This window comes from Gobius niger (genome assembly GCF_951799975.1).
Source record: "Gobius niger genome assembly, chromosome: 13".
NCBI lineage: Eukaryota > Metazoa > Chordata > Actinopteri > Gobiiformes > Gobiidae > Gobius > Gobius niger.
Window position 1 is genome coordinate 28,335,461 of NC_136864.1, and position 23,300 is coordinate 28,358,760.

The following is a 23,300-nucleotide window of genomic DNA, read 5'->3' on the forward strand; positions in this document are numbered from 1 at the left end:
TACTCTAATGCTTTTCTGGATTAAATATCTTTTTCTTCCCCATGCACAATGAAGGCTTATTTTAAATATAAAGACATCTTCATTTTTCCTGGAGAAACGGTGAAATGCATTTTTGGAATCAGGTGTAAAACAGTTTTTGTCCTTTTATCTGAAGTCATTTCAGCAGGAGATTTAGATACAGTTTTTTGCTGCTGTTTATCAGTGGAACTCACAACTGTTTGGACCCAGAAGAATCCTATTATAATGTGTGATGTCAAACTTAACAAACGTAGGAACTTCTGTCAAAAAACACAAACAGGAAACAGACATTTTCAAATATACAAGTTCAACCAAAGTCCCTGATGGTAAAAAATACTTCAACAGTTCAGCTTTAAAAGGTTCTGTTTGGTCAAGAGGACTTTGAAAACAGGAAGTCAAATACTTACTGTACAAACAAGTCAAGTATACAACACAGGAGATGTAAGAGTTTTGACAATTCAGTTTCACCTTCCAACAAAATAATGTGCAAGAAAGAGCGAAGGGAACTTACAATTTTGTCATGAATATTAAAACATAGAACAGTACTTTTGAAAATATTTTGTGAGGAAAAATATTTAACTAATGTTCGTGTTTCCCAAAAACAAAAGGGGGAAACTTAAAACGTCTAAAGAGTGAGTGAGTGACGGGGAGGAGTGCCCATCGTCAGCTCCTAGTCATCATCGTCATCGTCGTCATAGTCGAACGCATACTCATACTCGTCCTCCTCCTCCTTCTTCAGCTCGTTCAACAGGGTGACGGGGTCAGGAGACTGGGGGGGTTCCACGGGGTCAGGAGACTGGCGGGGGTTGATGGACCTGTGCACCTGGACCTGGACGGTGACCTGGTTGTCCGGGATGGGCGCGGTGCTCTGGGCCTGTGAGCCTGTAACAGTATTACAATAAAACACATTTTTAACCTAGTAACAGAGATAGAATGGAGAATAGATACAGTCGGCATCTCGTCATAGAAGGGGGCGTGGCTTCGCCGAGGGGGAAAATAGAATCTTTAGAGAAACACCATTTTCCACTCTTTATAGCCATTTTCTGGTGGAATATGAACTTATTTATCACACAAAAAATAAAGTCAAGTGTAAATCGGGCCCATGTGGATATTTTCTCACAGCAGATTGTTCAGTAGAAGTGAAAAAACGGCAGTTGTAGCAAGCGCTAGCTAACAGTTAGCATTAGCCCGATGCTAACATGTAGCATCAAGTTAGCATTCTCCGTTATTCATGTATTTATGGGCTGTTGAACCACTTTGCTCCTCCCCATGTCTTTGTATCATTATTTAGTAGAAACTATATTCATATTTCAGCGTTTGTTACAGTAGTTTTTGAATAATTAGAGAAAATTTACATTGTTTTCCCCCTTAACTGTTTTCAAAAATGACCATATATGGGCGATTCCAGAGACGCCGTCTGTATCTATACCATGTCATTCACACAGAACATTTACATCTACAGAGCAACAGGGGGGAAACATTCTCATTATAAATTCATTAAACAAAACTCATGGGATCTAAATGCTCCAGAACAATCCTCATGGCACGAATAACAGTAATAATAATAGTTAAAGAATGTTTGAAAGGTGAAGCGTGCTTGTTTCTTCTGGGATAGACGCACACGGCATCTTTGGAATCGCCCATATATGGTCATGTTTGAAAACAGTTCAGGGGGAAAACAATTTGGAGAAAAATCTAAACTTTCTCTAATCATTCGAAAACTACTTTAACAAACACTGAATTATGAATATAGTTTACTACTGAAGAAAGAAACAAAGACATGGGGAGGAGCAAAGTGGTTCAGCCTATGAATACATAAAAAACGGAGAATGCTAACTTGATGCTACATGGCAGCATCGGGCTAATGCTAACGGTTAGCGATAACTGCCGTTTTTTCACTTCTACCAAGGCCGTGGGAACCCAGGGTGCTGAGGGCGCTACAGCACCCCCTGGTGGATCGTCTATGCATTACAAGCAATATTAACCTCTTTACTCCCGCCTGAACCGAGAGCGTTTTCTCCAGTTCAGCTTTACCCAAATCCTGTAGGCCAGTGTAGCGCCTCATTTGAAAGCTAAGATCTGCAAAACTCATCTAAATGGATCTTTTTCCTCACGTCATCAGATTTTTTTCAATTTTTTTAGGGGGGTATTCAACTAATTTTTGGAAATGTATTGACATTTTTTTGTCATTTTTTGTCCATTTTTTTTGTCCATTTTTTTTGTCACATCTTCATCCTTGTTTTCGTCTCAGTTCTGTCGCTATTTTCACACCTTTTTTCCAGAAGCTTTTGGATCGAGGTAAAGCCAAACTGGAGAAAATGTGCTCGGTTCAGGTGAGAGTTAAGGGGTTAAATAAATAGGAAATAAGCAAAGAAATAGCATTTTGGGGGGGCAATCTTGTCTCTCAGCACACCCTAGCCAAAATATCTTCCCACGGCCCTGACTTCTACTGATCAATCTGCTGTGAGAAAATATCCATATGGGCCTGATTTACACCTGACTTTATTCATGTGATAAATAAGTTCATTTTCCACCAGAAAATGGCTTAAAAGAGTGAAAAATTGTGTTTCTCTAAAGATTCTATTTTCCCCCTCGGCGAAGCCACGCCCCCTTCTATGACGAGATGCCGTCTGTATCTACAGCCATCATGCACTGAGCTCTCCACACACCTGACCCCTCACGCAGGCTTGAAATCAGTCTCTCTGCCTGAATTCAAAACCACACACCGACTTCCATGAAGCGAATGGAGAAAAAGATCGGAGAGGGGTTTAAGCGGCTCAGTTTGGATCTACAGTGGCTGCTTCTTTTCCCTCTTCGTTTTGAGGAGGGCAAAGTGACTAGACTTTTTTTTTTAACAAATATAAGATCATGTTTTACCTGAGGCTCGGGCTGCAGCTCTACCGGAGAAGGGCGTGTCGGCGGAGAAGGACACAGTCGGATCCTTCCACTGAGAAAAAGAAGAAGAAAGAAACATTGACATTATAATCATTAATGTACAGCAGGGGTAGGCAACATCAGGCCCGGGGGCCAAATCCGGCCCTCCAGCACAGAACCTTTGGTCCCCAAGACGATTATGTGAAATATTATTGTGCAAATAAGAAATCAAATAGCTGTTAAAGTAGTCTAAAGATGTGAGAAATAGTGTTAGTATTTTAAAAATGTCCAGTCAGAACATCCTACTTGGTCATAATGTTAAACAGTGATTCTCCACTGGTGGGTCGGGACCCAAAAGTGGGTCACAGAACCATTTTCAGTGGGTCGCGAGTCTATAGGGAACTTTTATATTATAAACTTAATATTTACATTTTCTATCTACTGCTTGTTCAACAAAAACTTGTGTGGAAAATACAATATTTTATACAATATATGACAAACTACCGTTTTATTTGGCTTGTCGTCCGAGGATAATGGTGGGTCCCAAAGCCCGGCCACTTGTGAACCACTGATGTTTTGTGATTGGCATTTGCAGAAAGTAGTTCTTTACTTTATTCTATAATGTTGAGGTTTGGCCCTTGGGTGTTTTGGCAATGATGAAAATCGGCCTCCACGATACAAACTTGCCGACCCCTGATGTACAGAATGCAGTGTTTACGTTCCAAACTTCCTAAGAAACGTCTACAGGAAACCATTCATCCCATTTGCAGTCACGGCCCTAAATAGCGCCCAATAGCACTGTCCTTTCTGCTGTTCTTGTTGATGTGCTTTTCTTTAATGATGTTCCTGTGTGTGTTTTTACTGAATGAGTTTTAACGAGCCGCGTTGAATGACACATTTCAGCTCTTTGGAACAGATTCTACTCATATTCAAATTCTATTCTAACCTTCATCGAGAGCGATAAGTTAAATCCCAATGTAAATATGTTGGCAAAAAGATAATAATAATAAATCAGAGTCAAACTTACCCGCACCCTCTTACTGAGCCAAGCGTCACGGACGTCCTCGTCAAAAGGATCATCTGGCAGAGTGTGTCGGCTGTAGCTCTGTCTCTGGAAAGAAAAAGAAGAACAGAAGGTCAATTATGTACCTCTGTAAAGCATTACTACTACAGTACAGATACATAGAGTAGGGCTGCTCGATTATTGAAAAAATAATAATCACGATTATTTTTGTCATAATTGAAATCACGATTATTCAAACGATTATTTGTTGCCTTTAAAAAAATGTGACAAAAATCCAGCAAAAAAATGATAAAAATCCATAAAAGAAAAGACAAAAATCCATAAAAAAGTGACAAAAATCCATAAAAAAAAGACAAAAATCCATAAAAAAGTGACAAAAATCCATAAAAAAAAGACAAAAATCCATAAAAAAAGACAAAAATCCAGCAAAAAAGTGACACAAATCCAGCAAAAAAAAGACAAAAATCCAGCAAAAAAGTGACAAAAATCCAGCAAAAAAAAGACAAAAATCCATCAAAAAAGTGACAAAAATCCAGCAAAAAAGTGACAAAAATCCAGCAGAAAAAAGACAAAAATCCAGCAAAAAAGTGACAAAAATCCATAAAAAAGACAAAAATCCAGCAAAAAAGTGACACAAATCCAGCAGAAAAAAGACAAAAATCCATCAAAAAAGTAACAAAAATCCAGCAAAAAAGACAAAAATCCAGCAAAAAAGTGACAAAAATCCAGCAAAAAAGACAAAAATCCAGCAAAAAAGTGACAAAAATCCAAAAATCCCCAAAATATTGAAAAAAAAAAATTAAAAATAAAATTATAATCGTTTTTTTGCGATTATGCTAATTTTGTAATCGTTTACTGTTGTAATCAAAATCGTAATCGAATTTCGATTAATTGCACAGCCCTAACATAGAGTGAATGCACTGGAACGAGGAAGAATAAGAGACACTTCCAGATCTTGTCGTACCCTTTGTCGTATCTTCCGGAGGTTGCTGACGAGCATGGCCTCGACCTTGTCCCGGTTCTCTGTCGAAACCCCCGGCTCCTCTGCTGGCACCTGGGGCTGGATGTTCCTGGGAAACATAATGCGTTTCCAATGACATCACACCTAGTTCCAGCGGCCATTTTGAATACCGAAGTAGCATAATGCAGTACTACAACATGTAAGAATATCTCTACTCAGGATGAAAATGAAAGACAGCTGATTGACAGTGGCATTTTTATGTACTTGTGATCACTGCTCAAGAAGAAAACAGTAAAAACACGGCCCCAGAGTCGCACGTTGATGTGATAAAACCAGCAAACGTGGCACAGATGTAGCAGCTCTGTCTGTCGAGCTACAGCAGGATTTACCAAAGATCTGCTTCACTCTGAAGACTAAATGAACATCAAAGAAGAAACAGAAATGTGATTTTTAGAGTTTGTCATGTCAACAGTCTCAGTCTGTGTCAGTGTTTAAGCTGCTGAAGACGCTAGCATGCTACCGGCTAGCAACTGTCATCGATCAACTGTCAATGGCTTCGACACTAAATGCTAACCAGTAACATGCTAACGCAGCTTAAACACTGACTCACTAGTTTCTTCACATAAACGTGCATCTCTGGGGCCGTGTTTTTACTGTCAATCAAATGTCTTTCATTGTCATCCTGAGTAGACATATTGTTTCATGTTGTAGTACTGCGTAATTCTACTGCGGTATTCAAAATGGCCGCCATAACAACAAAAGTCACATGACTGGAAAGCATGTATAGATCCGTCTGAGCTGTTGCCAAATCTGGGAAATAATGGGTGAATGAATGTGAGTGAAAGTGAATGAATGCGAGACAGAGTGGCGGCCATCTTTAAATCCGTTATTAGCGAGCCACTTACCGCGTGGACACAGTGGAGGGCGCGGCAGAGGGCAACCGGCTTCTTCCTCCGTTCTCCACCCGCTCGATGGCTTGTTTCATCTCCCTCTTCTGAATGAATGTGAGCAGCTGATTCTCCTCCCCGCTGTATCCTGCGATCAGGAACCTCTTCAAATACCTCTCATTGAATCGGCTCAGTCTGAAAGAAAACACAAACAGTCCATCTCATTTTTGGCAAACTACATTGTACTCCATTCAGGCTTAAAGGGCCCACATTCTGCTAAACCTTTGTCTTTTCACTCAAACTTGGATGTAAATACTGTTTAAAGTGGCACTAGCCCACAGTTAGCGCCCATTAGCCTGTTAGCTTCTTCTTCGTGATTCCATTTGTGTGTATTGGGCCTCCGGCTCAGAGCACAGAAAGTTGCAAGCAGATATGGGAGATAATAGACCTCCCAACCATCCCATTAACACTTGTATTACCTCCAGAGGGACTACGGAAAGGATTTATTGACGTAAACAACTTACTTAGTTCTGGTTTGGCTCATGCCCCTAGAGGCCATAAGCGCCCCTGCAGGTGTCGTAGCATGTTGCATTTTTTTACCCAGTAATTGCCTGTGACAGTAAATACTACGCCGACAGAAAAGACAAAGGGAGAGAGGGATATTGTACATCCAATTCCACAATGGAGATATTTTGTTTCACTCAAAGTTGGCCATAAATACTGTTTAAGTGGTGCTAGCCCGCAGTTAGCTTTGCCCATTAGCCTGTTATCTTCTTCATGATTCCATTAGTCATTAGTAATCTGTCAAAACTCTGATGGCGGCCATTTTAGGGATAGGTTTGCCTCAGTCCTCCTAGGAACGCCCCCACCTCCTGGAGACGCCTCCGAGCTTTCGTCACCAGCCGAGTAACCAACCACTGCTCCTCAGCAGAACCCCCTCCCCACTGATGCCACAGACAGCGTGTGGAGGGGGCGTGTCGGAAAGGCTCAGAGGTTCTTAAAGAGACAGAGGCCTATTTCATGACATTCACTACAGCCATTTTGAGAGAGACATTTTATACAAGGCAGTTATTCTAATTTACTGCATTTACAGACCAACAGAAGCTTTGGTCATCATTGTAGTGTGATGTAGACTGGTGGTATGTGATTGAAAAAAGCATAATACCCCCTCTTCAAACTTTACTGTAACTCTTACTTTTCCATCCAGTAGTGATCTCCGTGGCGTCCACAAATGTCCTCGACTCCGGTCAGGAGGTAGTCAACGTACTGTGGAAAGAAGCACAGTGTTACAGTCTTTGTACCCGCCTGTTGCCTCACTGCTGCTCTACAGGTAAGACTGCCAGCAGGATGGCTCAGTGATGGCTCAGTGATGGCTCAGTGACGGCTCAGTGACGGCTCAGTGATGGCTCAGTGATGGCTCAGTGATGGCTCAGTGTGTCGTGCAGTCTCTCGGGTTGTCTGTGCTGATTAGGGCTGGTAAGGGTACCGTAATTTTTTTTTTAAAGATACTTGGTTTTCGATAACGATACCTGAACGATACCTATCAAAATATATTTGTCGTCTAGAACCAGAAAAGAGAACAATAATGTGTGGAAGATCTGCAAATGTACGATATCGGATTCATCTGGAAATACTGGCTAACACCTACTGTATATCTGCGCAAAACATAGGTTCAAAATGGTGGTGAATGTTGGGATTCAGACATTACCTCTTGGTGGATCTCTTCGTTGATCGTGCGCTTGGTCTCCTGCTTCTTCCTCACTGCCAAAAACTCCACCAGTGGCTTGATTGTCGTGCCCTGAGAGAAAACACAGGAACAAGATATTTGAGGTTAAGTTTAAGGTTAATTTTAAGGTATACTTCATTGCCCCCTTAGGGAAATGTGTCCTCTGCATTTGACCCATCCTTCAATCAATCGCGTGTTTTGATAGGCTGATATCAACACCCTCCACAATGGCCATGTGTTGTTTTTTTGACTGATAATAAGTCATGATATCTTTTCTTTTTGCTCTGTCGCAATCCTTTTGGACACACTTTGGATATGGAAAAATTATAGTTTAATTTGAACAATAATGTTCACGAGTGAGGGACGGATGGAGCGTGAGATCAATAGACGGATCGGGGCGGATCAGCAGTGATGCGGTCGCTGTATCGGTCTGTCGTGGTGAAGAGGGAGCTGAGTCGGGGCAAAGCTCTCGATTTACCGATCGATCTACGTTCCCACTCTCACCTATGGTCATGTGACCCTCACCTATGGTCATGAGATCTGGGTCATGACCGAAAGGACAAGATCGCGGATACAAGCGGCCGAAATGAGCTTCCTTTGCAGGGTGGCAGGCGCACCCTTGGAGATCAGGTGAGGAGCTCAGTTACCCGAGAGGAGCTCGGAGTAGAGTCACTGCTCCTTCACGTCTCCTGGCCGCCTCCCTCGGGAGGTGTTCTGGGCATGTCCTACTGGGACAAGGCCTCATGGAAGACCCAGGACACGCTGGTGTCACTATTGGCTCGTTTCCACCAGCCCTACCCTTCTCTACTCTACTTGGTTTGGTCCTACTCTACTTGGCCTGGTTGTGTTTCCACTATTCTGTAGAATCTGATACTGTATCCATGGTTACCAGGGTGTATCCATGGATATGGCTTTGCTTTTGACTGTGTCCATTGGAAACAGTACCTGCTTGGCCTGGTTAGTACCAGGGCCAAGCAGGTACTAAAAAAAGTACCAGTTAACTGTAAAGTGGGCTGGTGGAAACATTTCAAATGCAGGCAAAGTAGAGCAGGGTAGAGTAGAGTAGGGTAGGTGGAACCGAGCCATATGTCTCCGAGCTGGCCTGGTGTCGCCTCGGGGTCCCCCCAGAACAGCTGGAGGAGGTGTGTGTGGATCGGGAAGTTTGGGCATCTCTGCTGAGACTGCTGCCCCCGCGACCCGGCCCCGGATAAAGCGGAAGAAAATGGATGGATGGATGGATGGATAGCTTTATTTTATTTTATTATGATTATCATTGTTACATTATATTCTGATTATCATGAAACGTGCGACTACAGTAGACCAGGGAGGGGTTTGAAAGCTTGACATTTCTAGTTTCCAAAAGACACAAAAGTGTTTGGGTCCCAAAGTTTTGTCCAAAAATCTGCGATGTTGTAGATGGCGGGAGCATAGACCTCATGGGGTTCAAAATTATAAGCGCAATTCGGTGCTAGGCGGCCTATGCCGAGGGCGTATTTGTGGGGACAATCTGAGAGAGATAGGCCTGCACAGAACTGATGGAGCCTCCAGAATGAAAGGTGAAACATCCTCACGGTCTAATCAAAGTCATCGATCATAGAAGCCTTCCCCAAAATGACTGTATTAGATGTGACTTACCTGGAGAAACACGGTGAAGAAGATGACCGCGAGGATCGCTGTCAGGAACAAGTCCTTGTTGGGGAAATGGTCACCGTCGAGCAGGAAGCCCAAAGAGAAGGCGATGGCACCTCGCAGGCCTCCGTAGGCGATGATGAGCTGGTCCTTGTTGGTTAGTTTCACAATGCGGAACCTGTTGATGAGGGGGGTCAGGCCGAAAACACCTGGACAAGGAACGTAGACTATTATAGTTGATGTGCGCAATACGGCCAATACTGTAAGCATATAATGAGTGAATGGTCTGAACGCAGCTCTGTGTTCTAATGAGTAAGCTCTTAACCCCCACCTGAACTGAGCACATTCTCTCCAGTTTAGCATCAGCCAAATCTAAAAAGCGTCTTGAAAGAAAGCACCGAAAACGAGAACTTTTCAGCTCAACTGTATTAGTTTGAAGGCCTTACTTTAAGCGCCCACCAGAAGCACATGGCTACTTAATATGCTTGAACAAAAGAATGCACATTGGCTTTTGATCACAGTTGGACTGATTCTACCATAGTTCTAACTGCCAGAAAAAACAACAATAACACATAAGAAAAAGCGACAAAAACATGACTAAACCGTGATGAAAAATGTGCAAAAAATATCAGTGTAATTCTGGCGAGGATGGACAATGTTAACTGACCCATGAATCTGGCGATGAGGCACAGAACGAGGGTGGTCATTATGAAGGCCGTGTTCCAGGACAGGTTCTTCCCGGCCCCGGTGGCGACGCCCAGGAACATGAAGATCAGGGTCTCGCTCACGCCGCTCCACATCTTCAGGAAGTACTTGATGGTCGTGTGGGACTTCTGCGAGATGTTCGCCTCCACGTAGGGCTTCATCACAACGGCGCACGAGATGAGACTGTGGAGAAAAGACACTCAGATATGAGCGTGGCAGAAAGTATTCAAGAGGTGCAATCGATACAGACGGCATCTCGCCATAGAAGGGGGCGTGGCCTCGCCGAGGGGGAAAATAGAATCTTTTGGGAAACACAATTTCTCCCTCTTTTCAGCTATTTTCTGGTGAAATATGAACTTATTTATCACATACAAACAAAGTCAAATGTAAATCGGGCCCATATGGAATATTTCTCACAGCAGATTGTTCAGTAGAAGTGAAAAAACGGCATTTGTTGCTAGCGCTAGCTAACCGTTAGCATCGGCCCGATGCTAACATGTAGCTTCATGTTAGCATTCTCCATTTTTTTAATGTATTTATGGGCTGTTGAACCACTTTGCTCCTCTCCATGTCTTTGTATCTTTATTCAGTAGAAAACTATATTCATATTTCAGTAGTTTTTGAATAATTAGAGAAAGTTTAGATTTTTTCAGAATTGTTTTCCGCCTTAACTGTTTTCAAACATGACCAAATATGGGCGATTCCAGAGATGCCGTCTGTATCTATGACTCATGATGAAATACAGAGGAAACACAAACACCGGTCCGGAGAAAGCAATACACACTAATGGAATCACGAAGAAGAAGCTAACATGCTAACGGGCAAAGCTAACTACGGGCTGACGTCACTTTAAACACTATTTACAGCCAAGTTTGAGTGAAAAAAAATATTTCCATTGTATAATAGAATGCACAGTAACCCTCTGTCCCTTCACCTTTCCTGTCAGCGTAGTATTTACTCTCCAAGACAATTAATAAGTTAAAAAATCGTAACTTGCTACGATACCTGCAGTTGCGCTTATGGCCTCTAGGGGGAAGAGTTACTTAGTACTGCTTTAAGTGTTCTGTCTGTTAATAGTTAGGCAGAAAGAAAGTTGAATTAATGAACTGCTGAACTAATGAATAATATGGTGCTTTTATTTTGATGTGCTGGATCGAAACAGGAAGTCACTTCTTGTAAAACTTTAAAGGTCCTATATCATGCAAAATCGACTTTTTAGAGCTTTTAGCCATGTTGTTATGCTATTTCCTTATCGAAAACACCCCCAGAGTGGTTTGTGGCTTCATTCACGCAGTTCACAGTAATCCTCCTGAATCCTGCTCTCTGAGGCTCCGCCCTCTCCTGGTGAACGACTGAGGGTTCAGTTGTGTCGTAACAGCGGAACGGAAGTGCTCGACGTCTGTAAAGCAATGTCTTAATTCTATGCTTACGGCCTGATTTTAATTTGTAAAACAGCTTTTTCATTATTTCTGTCGTAAGAGAGAAACAAAGAGATAAAAAAAGGGAAAAAAATAATTAAAAAAAATAAAAAAGGATGTGCCCGAGGTGCTTCCAGGTCAGCTGTGGCCAAAACAAACACATCCCTGAGCGTCTGAACAGATCAGTCATGTTTGCGCTGCAGCTGAAGATGAAGCTCGTTGTCATCTATTCTGGACACACCTGTTCTTTATTCTTAACTAACGATCATGTCACGGAGAAAAAGAAGCGCGTTTGGCTACGTGGACGGGAGTTTATTCAACCTTTTTCAAGCAGAGGCCACTTGAAGTTGTTTTTCTCTCCGGGATTCAGCGACTATCAGCAAAATATTGTTTTTCTGTGACTGTCACTGATGGATGTTTGGTGAACCTTCGCCAGAATCAAAGTGGATTAACTTTTATAACCAACGCGAGTCCCATAATGTAAACAGCGATGGACCAGAGGGTGAGTCAATCCAAACGCGTGTTAGCTTGTGTGTTAGCATATTAGCATGTGTGTTAGCCATTTATCAAGCTGTGTTGCAGATGTCAACTCCTTATAACTGCATCGTGAAGTAACTTCACTTATTGTTGTTTATTTATATTACGGTAAAGTTGTATGTGCGGAGAGAGGGGGCGGAGTTAACTGAATCGAAGCGTTGTGTCTTCGGGGTTTGAAAAATACCTCCAGAAAACACTTATATTTATCACAAAAATGAGTGCTCCATAGTGGTAGAGCTACAATATATCATATAAATGTCTATACTTAACTTTGGAATGGCTAAAATAGCATGATATAGATCCTTTAAGGCTTTCCTGGAAAAAAAGTCAACAGTGCTTCATGCCGTGTTGTGAATAGAATCGTCAGAGCGTCTGCTAGTGGTCACCGCACAGTCAACTCACGCCATGATGCCGGACAGGTGGAAAATCTCGGCGGTGAGATAGGCCCCGTAGCTGGCCGCGAACACGAACAGCGGCTCCACGACCCTCATGTGGGCGGTGAAGCGCGTGATCAGGGCGGCCAGGATCCCGTAGACGGCTCCCACGAAGAGTCCTCCCAGCGCGACCACGAAGAAGCTGATGACGCCGAGGAAGCCGTCCAGCGCCGTCACGGTGCCAGCGCCGGCGAATTCCTCAAACAGATGGTACAGCACCTGGAGGCAGGAGAGAGCAGGAGAAGACGCATTGGTCAAAGGAAGTTACAGAATAAGACTTCTTTCCACTTTGATCATTATCATCTAACTCCAAACCCGGTGCTGCCACACATTCGGCTCTAGACCTCACGACTAAAAAGCCCCGTGATGCTAAAAGTGGCCCAACGTTGAGAATGAGATTGTGATTTCAATTAAAAACCTCTTTTCACCAGTTCGGCTTTAACCAAATCTAAAAGCGTCTTGAAAAATACGGCAAAATAGCGACAAAAACGAGTACAAAAGGAGGATGACAAACGCATCACAAGAAAGTGACAAAAACCTACAAAATGGCAACAACACGAGGATAAAGATCCATTTTGATCAGTTTTGTAGGCCTGAGCTTTCAAATGAGGCATTGGCCTGCGCACTGCATTCCAAATGATTATGCAAATTGTATTCCAGTTCCACGTTGTTAAGCAGACCACCATTTTCAAGCAATATGGGAAAGAAAAAGGATCTCTCTGTTGATGAAAAACATGAAATAGGTGAATTCCTTGGTCTAGGTGTGAAAACATAATCATCGTACTGATAAGAGATTGGTGGCGCATTCAGAGCACACACGGGTTTGTGCAGATAAAGGCACAATGAGGACGGTTTCTGCCAGACAAACAGATCAGATTAAGAGAACAGCTGCTACAAATGGATGGATAACAGATGGATGGAGTAGTGGATGGTTGGTGAACGGCCACCATGTCCCAACAAGGCTGTGACGTCAGTAAGGAGGGGGCGGAGTCATGTTTTGGGTCAGAATCATGGGGAGGGAGCTGGTCGGCCCCTTTAGGATCCCTGAAAAGCAGTACTAAGTAACGTGTTTACCTTAATAAATCCTTCCCGTGGTCCCTGTGGGGGTAATACAAGTGTTTATGGGATGATTGGAGGGTCTTTCATCTCCCCCTGGTGTCTCTGGCCAGAAAACCATGTTTGCAACTTGTCTGCCACCGGTCCGGAGAAAGCAATACACACTAATGGAATCACAAGAAGAAGCTAACATGCTAACGGGCAAAGCTAACTGCGGGCTGACGTCACTTTAAACAGTATTTACAGCCAAGTTTGAGTGAAAAAAAATATTTCTCTCCCTTCGCCTTTCCTGTCAGCGTAGTATTTACTCTCCAAGACAATTAATAAGTTAAAAAATCGTAACCTGCTGCTACACCTGCAGTTGCGCTTATGGCCTCTAGGGGGAAGAGTTACTTAGTACTGCTTTAAAGACTTGAAAATTATGCTGACTGTTATTTGAGTTGACAATTAAGAAAATCTTAGACAAAACCACAAATACAACAGGATGTCAAGACATTCGACGTTCACCCACCATGGTCACGGCGTCGTTCAGCAGCGACTCCCCGAAGACCAGGATGTGCAGGAGCTCGTTGATGTGGATCTCCTCGAAGACGGCGAGCACGGCCACCGGGTCCACGGCCGAGACGATGGAGCCGAAGAGCAGACAGGGCAGCAGCTGCAGCGGGAGGCCTGCGCCGAACTTACAGACGGCGTACAGGAGGCCGCCGACGAAGAAGGCGTTCCAGAGGGTGCCGACGACCGCAAACGTCAGGATGGTGCCCAGGTTCTGGACGAAGGGGCGCACGGGCAGGAAGTAGCCGGCGTCCAGGATGATGGGGGGCAGGAGGAAGAGGAAGAACACGTCTGGGTTCATCACCGGCGGCACGTCTTTCCCGAACAGTCGCATGAAGCCCCCGAGCCCCAGCCCGGCGCAGATGTGGAGGCAGCTCTCGGGGACGACGCTGCTGAGGCCTGGGAAGAAGTGGAAGCCTGGGAATGAGAAGAGTCAAGGGTGTGTCACAGGTAGGGCGGGGAAAGAGAAATAAGGGGGAAAAATGGTGGAAGTGGAGCAAACATTAGGCAAACAAATGGAATGAATGGGAAAAAAGGGGGGAAATAATGAATGGAAACATCAAAACTTATGCAATTTTTTTCTGTGCCTGCTTTTTTTAATACCGGTAGTACCTAAACTTATATTCCGATACCAAACTGGTGTTGTTTAACGGCACTAAGCCCTAGTCATAAGTAGTAGGGCTGGGACGATCCACTTTTGTCACGATCTGATGTGGATCACGATCAGGGGCGTAGCACCAAATTCTGGGCCCTAGGCTCAAACTATCTTTTTGGACCCCCCTCATATTTCTTGTTCTTTAACCACATAACAGTGGTTTGGCAGTGCAGTTGATTTATTTTCTATTATAACTTTATTATATACAGCGACCTAAAAATCTAGATTAGTCCTAGATACTTAGTTCATTGTTTTTTGTTTGTTGTGTATTCGATGTTTGACTTGAAATTTCATCTGGATCGGCTTCAGTTGCAGAAATTGAATAATCTTCAATCCCGGTAGTGATATAGATGTTTAAATCGGTGGTGGAATATTCTGCATAATGATTATTAGCAGACCACATTAAACAGGACGACTGCACCAGGGACGTGGGATATTTGTGCTGGGAAGAACACATGTGTGACTTTAAAGTAGGCATTAAAATGCTATTTTGCAAAAAAGAAATATTATACTATAAGTTGTCTCATGAACAAAAAAGCTCATTTAGTCTCGCACCATATCTGAAGCCGGCTGAACCATTTGGCACATTTTTAAATTCATCCATCATTATTGTTTGTGTAAAATTATGTGTAGCAACCGTTGTATTTCAGGTTGTGTTCGATTCTTATAGTATCAATTATGAGGAAACTTAGAAAGTACAATACAGAACGCTTTTTGCAGCACTTTTTAGGGCCCCCACCCTGCTCTGGGCCCTGGGTACACAGCACCCTTTACCCCCCCAGTCTGACGCCCCTGATCACGATACTCAGTCAACTGGACCCGGAAGTGGATGGATGACCATCACTGATCATCACTTAACAAACATATAGCAATTTGACTCATTTAGCATTGACATAACATAGTCGGCATGGCAACAGTTTAAAATCCTTTATCTATGTCACTTCCTGTCAGTGTCCAATAGAGTTCGGGAATGTCCACAGTTACCATGGAGATCCGCCATCTTTGCAGCTGTTAGCATACATTTCCATAGACTAACATTAGCTAAAAACAGTATAAAAAGTGGGCTGAGTTACTGCTGGTGAATACATCTAACACACTGTGGTCTCCAAGTGTTTTAATGTGAACAATAACTCCAGTATTTTAACTTTTAAAATCTCCATTAGTTTACAATGGCTGCTAATCCCACAATGCTTAGCGATATGACGTCACATTCCCGAACTCTATAAGGAAATGAAACTATAAGCATCACAAAACTGGTCAAACTAAAGAAGGTTGGGCAACATTGTGTGCAAAATCTTAAATATAATTGTGTTGACTATGCACTTTAAGCGTCGTGTGCTGTCATTTCAAAAAGAATGTAAGGGAAATACAAGGATTGACTAAATATTTGATGTAAGCCCTGGGATTTGGAAAAATTGGTGCTTTACTCAGACCAAAAAGTAGACCTGATGTGCTGCTGTGGGAGAGACGATGCTGAAACTCACCCATTTTCATCGCGGACCCGAACATCACCAACAAGGAAATCTTGAAGGGTGTCCGGACGCGTTGAAAGTCGAGGTCCAGCACAGGAAACGCCTTCTTGGCCTTGTGGGTCTCGTTGCTGGAGTTGCGGTTGGTCTCAGGATGTGGGGCAGCGGCGGTGCGGAGTGCGGATGCCGCCAGGAGCACCGACACCAACAGTAAAGCCTGTGAAGGCATTCTGAACGGGCAGAAAAAGAGGAATTAACAACTGAACAAAAACTACAGTTACAGCTGAGCATGTCAGTAAAGTCTGCTCTGATCGATCATGCTAATTATTACCATTGTTCACTGAAATAGATCAGTGATGTTATGAAGTCAGACAATGTTATAGATACAGACGGCATCTTGTCATAGAAGGGGGCGTGGCTTCGCCGAGGGGGAAAATAGAGTCTTTAGAGAAACACAATTCACTCTTTTAAGACATTTTCTGGTGGAATATGAAGTTATTTATCACATAAATAAAGTCAGGTGTAAATCGGGCCCATATGGATATTTTCTCACCGCAGATTGTTCAGTAGAAGTGAAAAAACGGCAGTTGTAGCTCGCGCTAGCTAGCCGTTAGCATTAGCCCGATGCTAACATGTAGCATCAAGTTAGCATTCTCAATTTTTTATGTATTTATGGGCTGTTGAACCACTTTGCTCCTCCCCATGTCTTTGTTTCTTTCTTTAGTAAAAACTCTATTCATAATTCAGCATTTGTTAAAGTAGTTTTTGAATAATTAGAGAATCGCCCATATATGGTCATGTGTGAAAACAGTTAAGGGAGACATTTAAAAAAAAAAAAAATCTAAACTTTCTCTAATTATTCAAAAACTACTTTAACAAACACTGAAATATGAATATAGTTTCTACTAAATAAAATACTAAAAACAAAGACATGGGGAGGAGCAAAGTGGTTCAACAAGCCCATAAATACATAAAAAACTGAGAATGCTAACATAATGCTAAATGTTAGCATCGGGCTAATGCTAACGGCTAGCAAGCGCTAGCTACAACTGCCGTTTTCTACTGAACAATCTGCTGTGAGAAAATATCCATATAGGCCCGATTTACACTGGACTTTATTTGTATGTGATAAATGAGTTCATATTCCACCAGAAAATGGCAAAAAAAGAGTGAAAAATTGTGTTTCCCAAAAGATTCTATTTTCCCCCTCGGTGAAGCCACGCCCCCTTCTATGACGAGATGCCGTCTGTATCTATAGAGGTCGGGAAAAAACACTGTTAACATGGAGATTTTCCATAGAGTAATATTAGATAAAAACAGTATAACAAGTGGAGAAAAAAGCTGTGGAACAACACCTTTGAGTCACTTTTGTAAATGCATCTAAATTGCTGTGCCGTCTGAGTGTTTTAATGTGAACACGAACTCCAGTATATTTCACCTTTTAAAGTCTCCATTAGTTTATTATTGCTGCTAATCCCATGATGCATCAGATTCCTGAACTCCACCATAGAAATAAAATGAACTCCACTGTCTGTGTGTTATTCTTTGATTCGTCCCTCATAGATACAGACGGCATCTCGTCATAGAAGGGGGCGGGGCTTCGCCGAGGGGGAAAATAGAATCTTTTGAGAAACACATTTTTTCACTCTTTTTAGCCATTTTCTGGTAGAATATGAACTTTATCACACATAAATAAAGTCAAGGGTAAATCGGGTACATATGGATATTTTCTCACAGTACATGGTTCAGTAGAAGGGAAAAAAAGGCAGTTGTAGCTAGCGCTAGCTAACGTTAGCATTAGCCCGATGCTAACATGAAGCATTCTGTTAGCATTCTCTGTTTTTTATGTATTTATGGGCTGTTCTGTTGAACCACTTTGCTCCTCCCCATGTCTTTGTTTCTTTATTTAGTAGAAAACTATATTCAGAATTCAGCAGTTGTTAAAGAAGTTTTTGAATAATTAGAGAAAGTTTACATTTTTAAAAAATTGTTTTCCCCCTCTGGGCGATTCCAGAGATGCCGTCTGTATCTATATCAGTTGGACATTCCATGTTATGTTATTCTTTGATTTGCCCATCTAGGTTCCAATTATATTTATATTTAAATAGAAATAATACAATCTGCATTACCGGAGAGAAAAAATCCCGTGAGTGATTTTAGTTGCTTCTCTCAGCAGTTTAAAGTGTATATGACACATTAGATCAAATTTTTGCAAAACATCCATAGTTCACACATTTAGGATTAAGACTTTGTTTAAAAATGTTCCCAGCTTTCTTTAATTTGACCATTTTTGTGATGTTTAAAAACAAAACGAAAACCTACATGGTCCAGAAAAACCTTAGCTACAAATGATCATACAACTACTATAACTACTACAAATGATCATACAACTACTATAACTACTATAAATGATCATACAACTACTATAACTACTACAAATGATCAAACAACTACTATAACTACTACAAATGATCAAACAACTACTATAACTACTACAAATGATCATACAACTACTATAACTACTACAAATGATCATACAACTACTATAACTACTACAAATGATCATACAACTACTATAACTACTACAAATGATCAAACAACTACTATAACTACTACAAATGATCATACAACTACTATAACTACTACAAATGATCAAACAACTACTATAACTACTATAAATGATCATACAACTAATATAACTACTACAAATGATCAAACAACTACTATAACTACTACAAATGATCATACAACTACTATAACTACTACAAATGATCATACAACTACTATAACTACTACAAATGATCATACAACTACTATAACTACTACAAATGATCATACAACTACTATAACTACTACAAATGATCAAACGACTACTATAACTACTACAAATGATCATACAACTACTATAACTACTACCTACAAATGATCATACAACTACTATAACTACTACCTACAAATGATCATACAACTACTATAACTACTACAAATGATCATACAACTACTATAACTACTACAAATGATCATACAACTACTATAACTACTACAAATGATCATACAACTACTATAACTACTACCTACAAATGATCATACAACTACTATAACTACTACCTACAAATGATCATACAACTACTATAACTACTACAAATGATCATCCAACTACTATAACTACTACAAATGATCATACAACTAATATAACTACTACAAATGATCATACAACTACTATAACTACTACAAATGATCATACAACTACTATAACTACTACAAATGATCATACAACTACTATAACTACTACAAATGATCATACAACTACTATAACTACTACAAATGATCATACAACTACTATAACTACTACAAATGATCAAACAACTACTATAACTACTACCTACAAATGATCATACAACTACTATAACTACTACAAATGATCATACAACTACTATAACTACTACAAATGATCATACAACTACTATAACTACTACAAATGATCAAACGACTACTATAACTACTACAAATGATCATACAACTACTATAACTACTACCTACAAATGATCATACAACTACTATAACTACTACCTACAAATGATCATACAACTACTATAACTACTACAAATGATCATACAACTACTATAACTACTACAAATGATCATACAACTACTATAACTACTACAAATGATCATACAACTACTATAACTACTACCTACAAATGATCATACAACTACTATAACTACTACCTACAAATGATCATACAACTACTATAACTACTACAAATGATCATCCAACTACTATAACTACTACAAATGATCATACAACTAATATAACTACTACAAATGATCATACAACTACTATAACTACTACAAATGATCATACAACTACTATAACTACTACAAATGATCATACAACTACTATAACTACTACAAATGATCATACAACTACTATAACTACTACAAATGATCATACAACTACTATAACTACTACAAATGATCAAACAACTACTATAACTACTACCTACAAATGATCATACAACTACTATAACTACTACAAATGATCATACAACTACTATAACTACTACAAATGATAATACAACTACTATAACTACTATAAATTATCAAACCACTAATATAAAACATTTTTAAAGTTTTAAAGGTTACTTCTGAAATGTCTCAATGCACAGATCACAAAAACATTGTGTTTTGATCGTCTTTACCTGAAATGAGTGAAGTGACGTCGCTGAAGCTGGTCTGAGTGTGGTCTGAGCACCTCTGCTGAAACCACAAAATCAATCAATGAAAACCACTTTCAAAAAACAACAAGCAATATAAAAGAAAACATTCAAACTATTTTAAACTGTTGCCGTGGTTGCATTCAAGGCAACTGCTATTTTTCCCACTCGTATGTAAACAAAACACCTAATGCTATCACAGTTAGCTAACAAGATGCTAACGTTAGCCGCCTGCATAAAGATGTCTTTTTTTCACATAAAAAGTTTCTATGCATAAAAAGAGTTGATATTGGTGCATATTTGACGTGTTAGTGACTCGGTGGCTGTGGTTAGTTTGACGCCTTTGCTTCCCATCCCGGTGCCAGGCTCAATTTTATTTCAGGTTTTTTAAGGGTCACTGAAAGGTCAAGTACGCGCACCTTTAAATATTTAACTCTAACAAAAATAAGTGACGATGGAAATGTTTCTGCCGTTAGCTTGACGGTTCTTTTCTATATACAACGTTTATTTAAGTGTTTTAATTTAGTTTTATATCCCAAAATGTCTGAGCTAAAGTTTCCATTGAAATTTATTGAATTTATTGTGAATTTTCTGCCCTGTTGCCCTACTTGCTACTGCCCTTGCCTTTAAAAATGATTGTAGGGAAGTTATGAATATGAAGTGTAGGAAAAAGGGAGAAGCCGGTAACACTTTATAATAACTATTTAGCCTTAATAAATGATGAGTTAACAGTTAATTAATAATGAATGATGCACTAGTTTATTTATTAACTTATTAACTACTTAACAAAGGAAAAGTCAAGTATGAAAAACGATTCATTATGAGTTAGGCATTAAATGTAGTAGTTAAGTAGTTATTAAGCGTTGAAGTAATTGTAGTAGTTTTATCTAATGAATTGTTCATGATGAATTAAGTGCTAACTCATCATTTATTAAGTAAGGATTAAACAATGAGGAGCCGCATTAGACGGTTATAATGCACGACGCGGAGTCAAGAACACCACGACGCGCAGTGGAGCGGTGTTACTCATGCATTATAACGTCTAATGCGGCTCCGAGTTGTTTAATCCGCTTATACCAGGGTCCCACAAACGTAACATTTATAATAAATATTTGTTTCATTTACTAAATGTAGTGGGGTAGCCTATATTGCCCTTACATTTAGCCAATCAGATCGCGGGTGCGCACTATAAATACGGGGGGTTATGCACCTGGCATGACCTCTCCTCCCTCTGACGTCACACGCTGCTGCTGTAGCGGGGCACAGCGTGAAAGTTGGTGAAGTTGCGAGTTGTTTGTGGTCGTTCAGGAGGCGTCAAGCCGGCGATTTTAGGCGTCAAGCCAGCAGCTCGAGGCGTCAAGCCAGCAACTATATGTACACACAACCGTCTCGCTGGTAAGCGTGTTGACCAGTTTATATTCATGCAGACTATAGGCTCACTAGCCCTTATGCTACGATGCTATGTGTTTTTAGCATGCTGGCGCTCCGGCCAAAGGCTACTGCATAGCTGGACAAGTAACATGTTCGGGGTCTCAGTACGGGTCGTTTGGGGAGTGCCATGCATCGTCGCCCTGGTAGGTCAATGGCCTCATAGTTACATCTGCCCACGTATCTGTCTGTATGTGTCTAATGTAGATTTCCCATTCTTAGGGTCCTGTCAGCGTTACACACCTCCTCTTCTTCTACCCCTGCATCGCCAGGGTCGTCCGTCTTTTTATTGCAGACTGTGATGTGCTGTTTAATATGGACACTGTCTGAAATGAATGTCCACATGGAGGAAACAATGGACAATTTTAACAAAACATGTAACTAATAAAAATCCTATTTTTGTAAATGAATGCCTCTGTCCTGCCGATTTTACGAATCTGTGTTGCCTTTTTCTACATGTTAAATTTAAGTTTAACCTGCAGTCCACTCTACTACATAAACTCACTAAATCTGCCAGACTACGGGACTATTTTGTGTGGGTTATTAGCCGGTCACTGAAGGCTGGTCTCAGAGCGAGTCATTCTCCGCAGCTATTACGAGGATCTCAGTCAGGCTCAACGACACAACATCAGCACAGAATCACAACACAACAGGACTAACCCGGAAACACTTTTCCCTGGAAGTAAACACCGATATGCGGCACTCGTGGGCAGGAGTTATTTACCTTTTACGCTGTTTAACCTGAAGCTAAAGCTAGCTAGCTCAACCAGCTCAACTGTTTATGGAAACAGCTGCGGTGGAGTCGCTCACACCTGGGCTCCCCCAACTGAAACTTTTATGTTTGACTTTACTAATCCAGACAAATATGTTTAAATGCAGGATCATTTTATGTACGTCTGAAAATGATGAATAGCCTTAACCGTTTTCAATAGAAATGTAAAGCTCATATTTTATTAACAGTAGCTAACCTAGCTGCTCACTCTCCTCTACAAACATTTATCAAACGTTTTGTTTGGGCCAAAAACGTTGAAATTAAACAAAATCCATCTCATACGTTCCTGTCAGTCACTAATTACGCCTTTATCTGATTCAGCTGTGTCATGCGTTGCTATGGCGACGCCACAGCGGAGTGATATCCCAGTGATTTAACTACCGGACTATGTGTGCGGTTATACCAAAATAATGCACCAGCCAATCAGAATCCAGTATTCACCCAGACCATGGGATAAGGCTAAATAAGGTGTAGTTATTATAAAGTGTTACCGACGAGCCCAGTCTGTGCTCGAGCTGTTCAAATATTCATATATATTCAGATTCAGAAATGCATAGTGGTGGTTCTGGAACGATGGGCCGGGACTCAGAGGTGTTTGTAGATGTGACTTGTAAAAAGTGTCCTGAATATTAGACGAACGTGTGGTGTGACTTACAGAGGATCTGAGGAGACGTCAGTGGAGTCCAGGCCGTGAAGCTTCTTCATTTCTGCCGCTACTGCTTCATCAATCTTATAAACAATCTTATAACATCATCAATGTAAAGGCTAACCACTCGCTCAAAGTCAAATGGAATATTTATATATTTATGACAGAGGCATGAGCTTGTACTGACTAGTTCTTCATTGAGGGGCTTTGATGTGGGGGTGGCTGTAAAGCAGAGTGAATTGTCAGGCAGGAAGCAAAGGATTTTCTTCAGCATTTTTCCACAAATGCATTTA

At 41.0% G+C, this 23,300-nt stretch overlaps 1 protein-coding gene and 1 long non-coding RNA gene across 2 annotated transcripts in view; one reads left to right on the forward strand and one right to left on the reverse strand.

Moving 5' to 3' along the window:
- LOC306973284 overlaps positions 1-23,300 on the forward strand; it is a 547,876-nt gene that overhangs the window by 219,671 nt on the left and 304,905 nt on the right. The window lies entirely within an intron of this gene.
- Positions 689-23,066, reverse strand: LOC306972811 (sodium/hydrogen exchanger 1-like; the record flags this gene model as incomplete). Its single annotated transcript, XM_079569517.1, has 13 exons — positions 689-900; positions 2,896-2,965; positions 3,920-4,003; positions 4,881-4,986; positions 5,783-5,959; positions 6,960-7,030; positions 7,473-7,562; positions 9,126-9,328; positions 9,787-10,007; positions 12,182-12,432; positions 13,781-14,238; positions 15,961-16,175; positions 23,017-23,066. The coding sequence occupies 13 exons, from the start codon at positions 23,064-23,066 to the stop codon at positions 689-691; spliced, it is 2,208 nt and encodes a 735-aa protein (XP_079425643.1).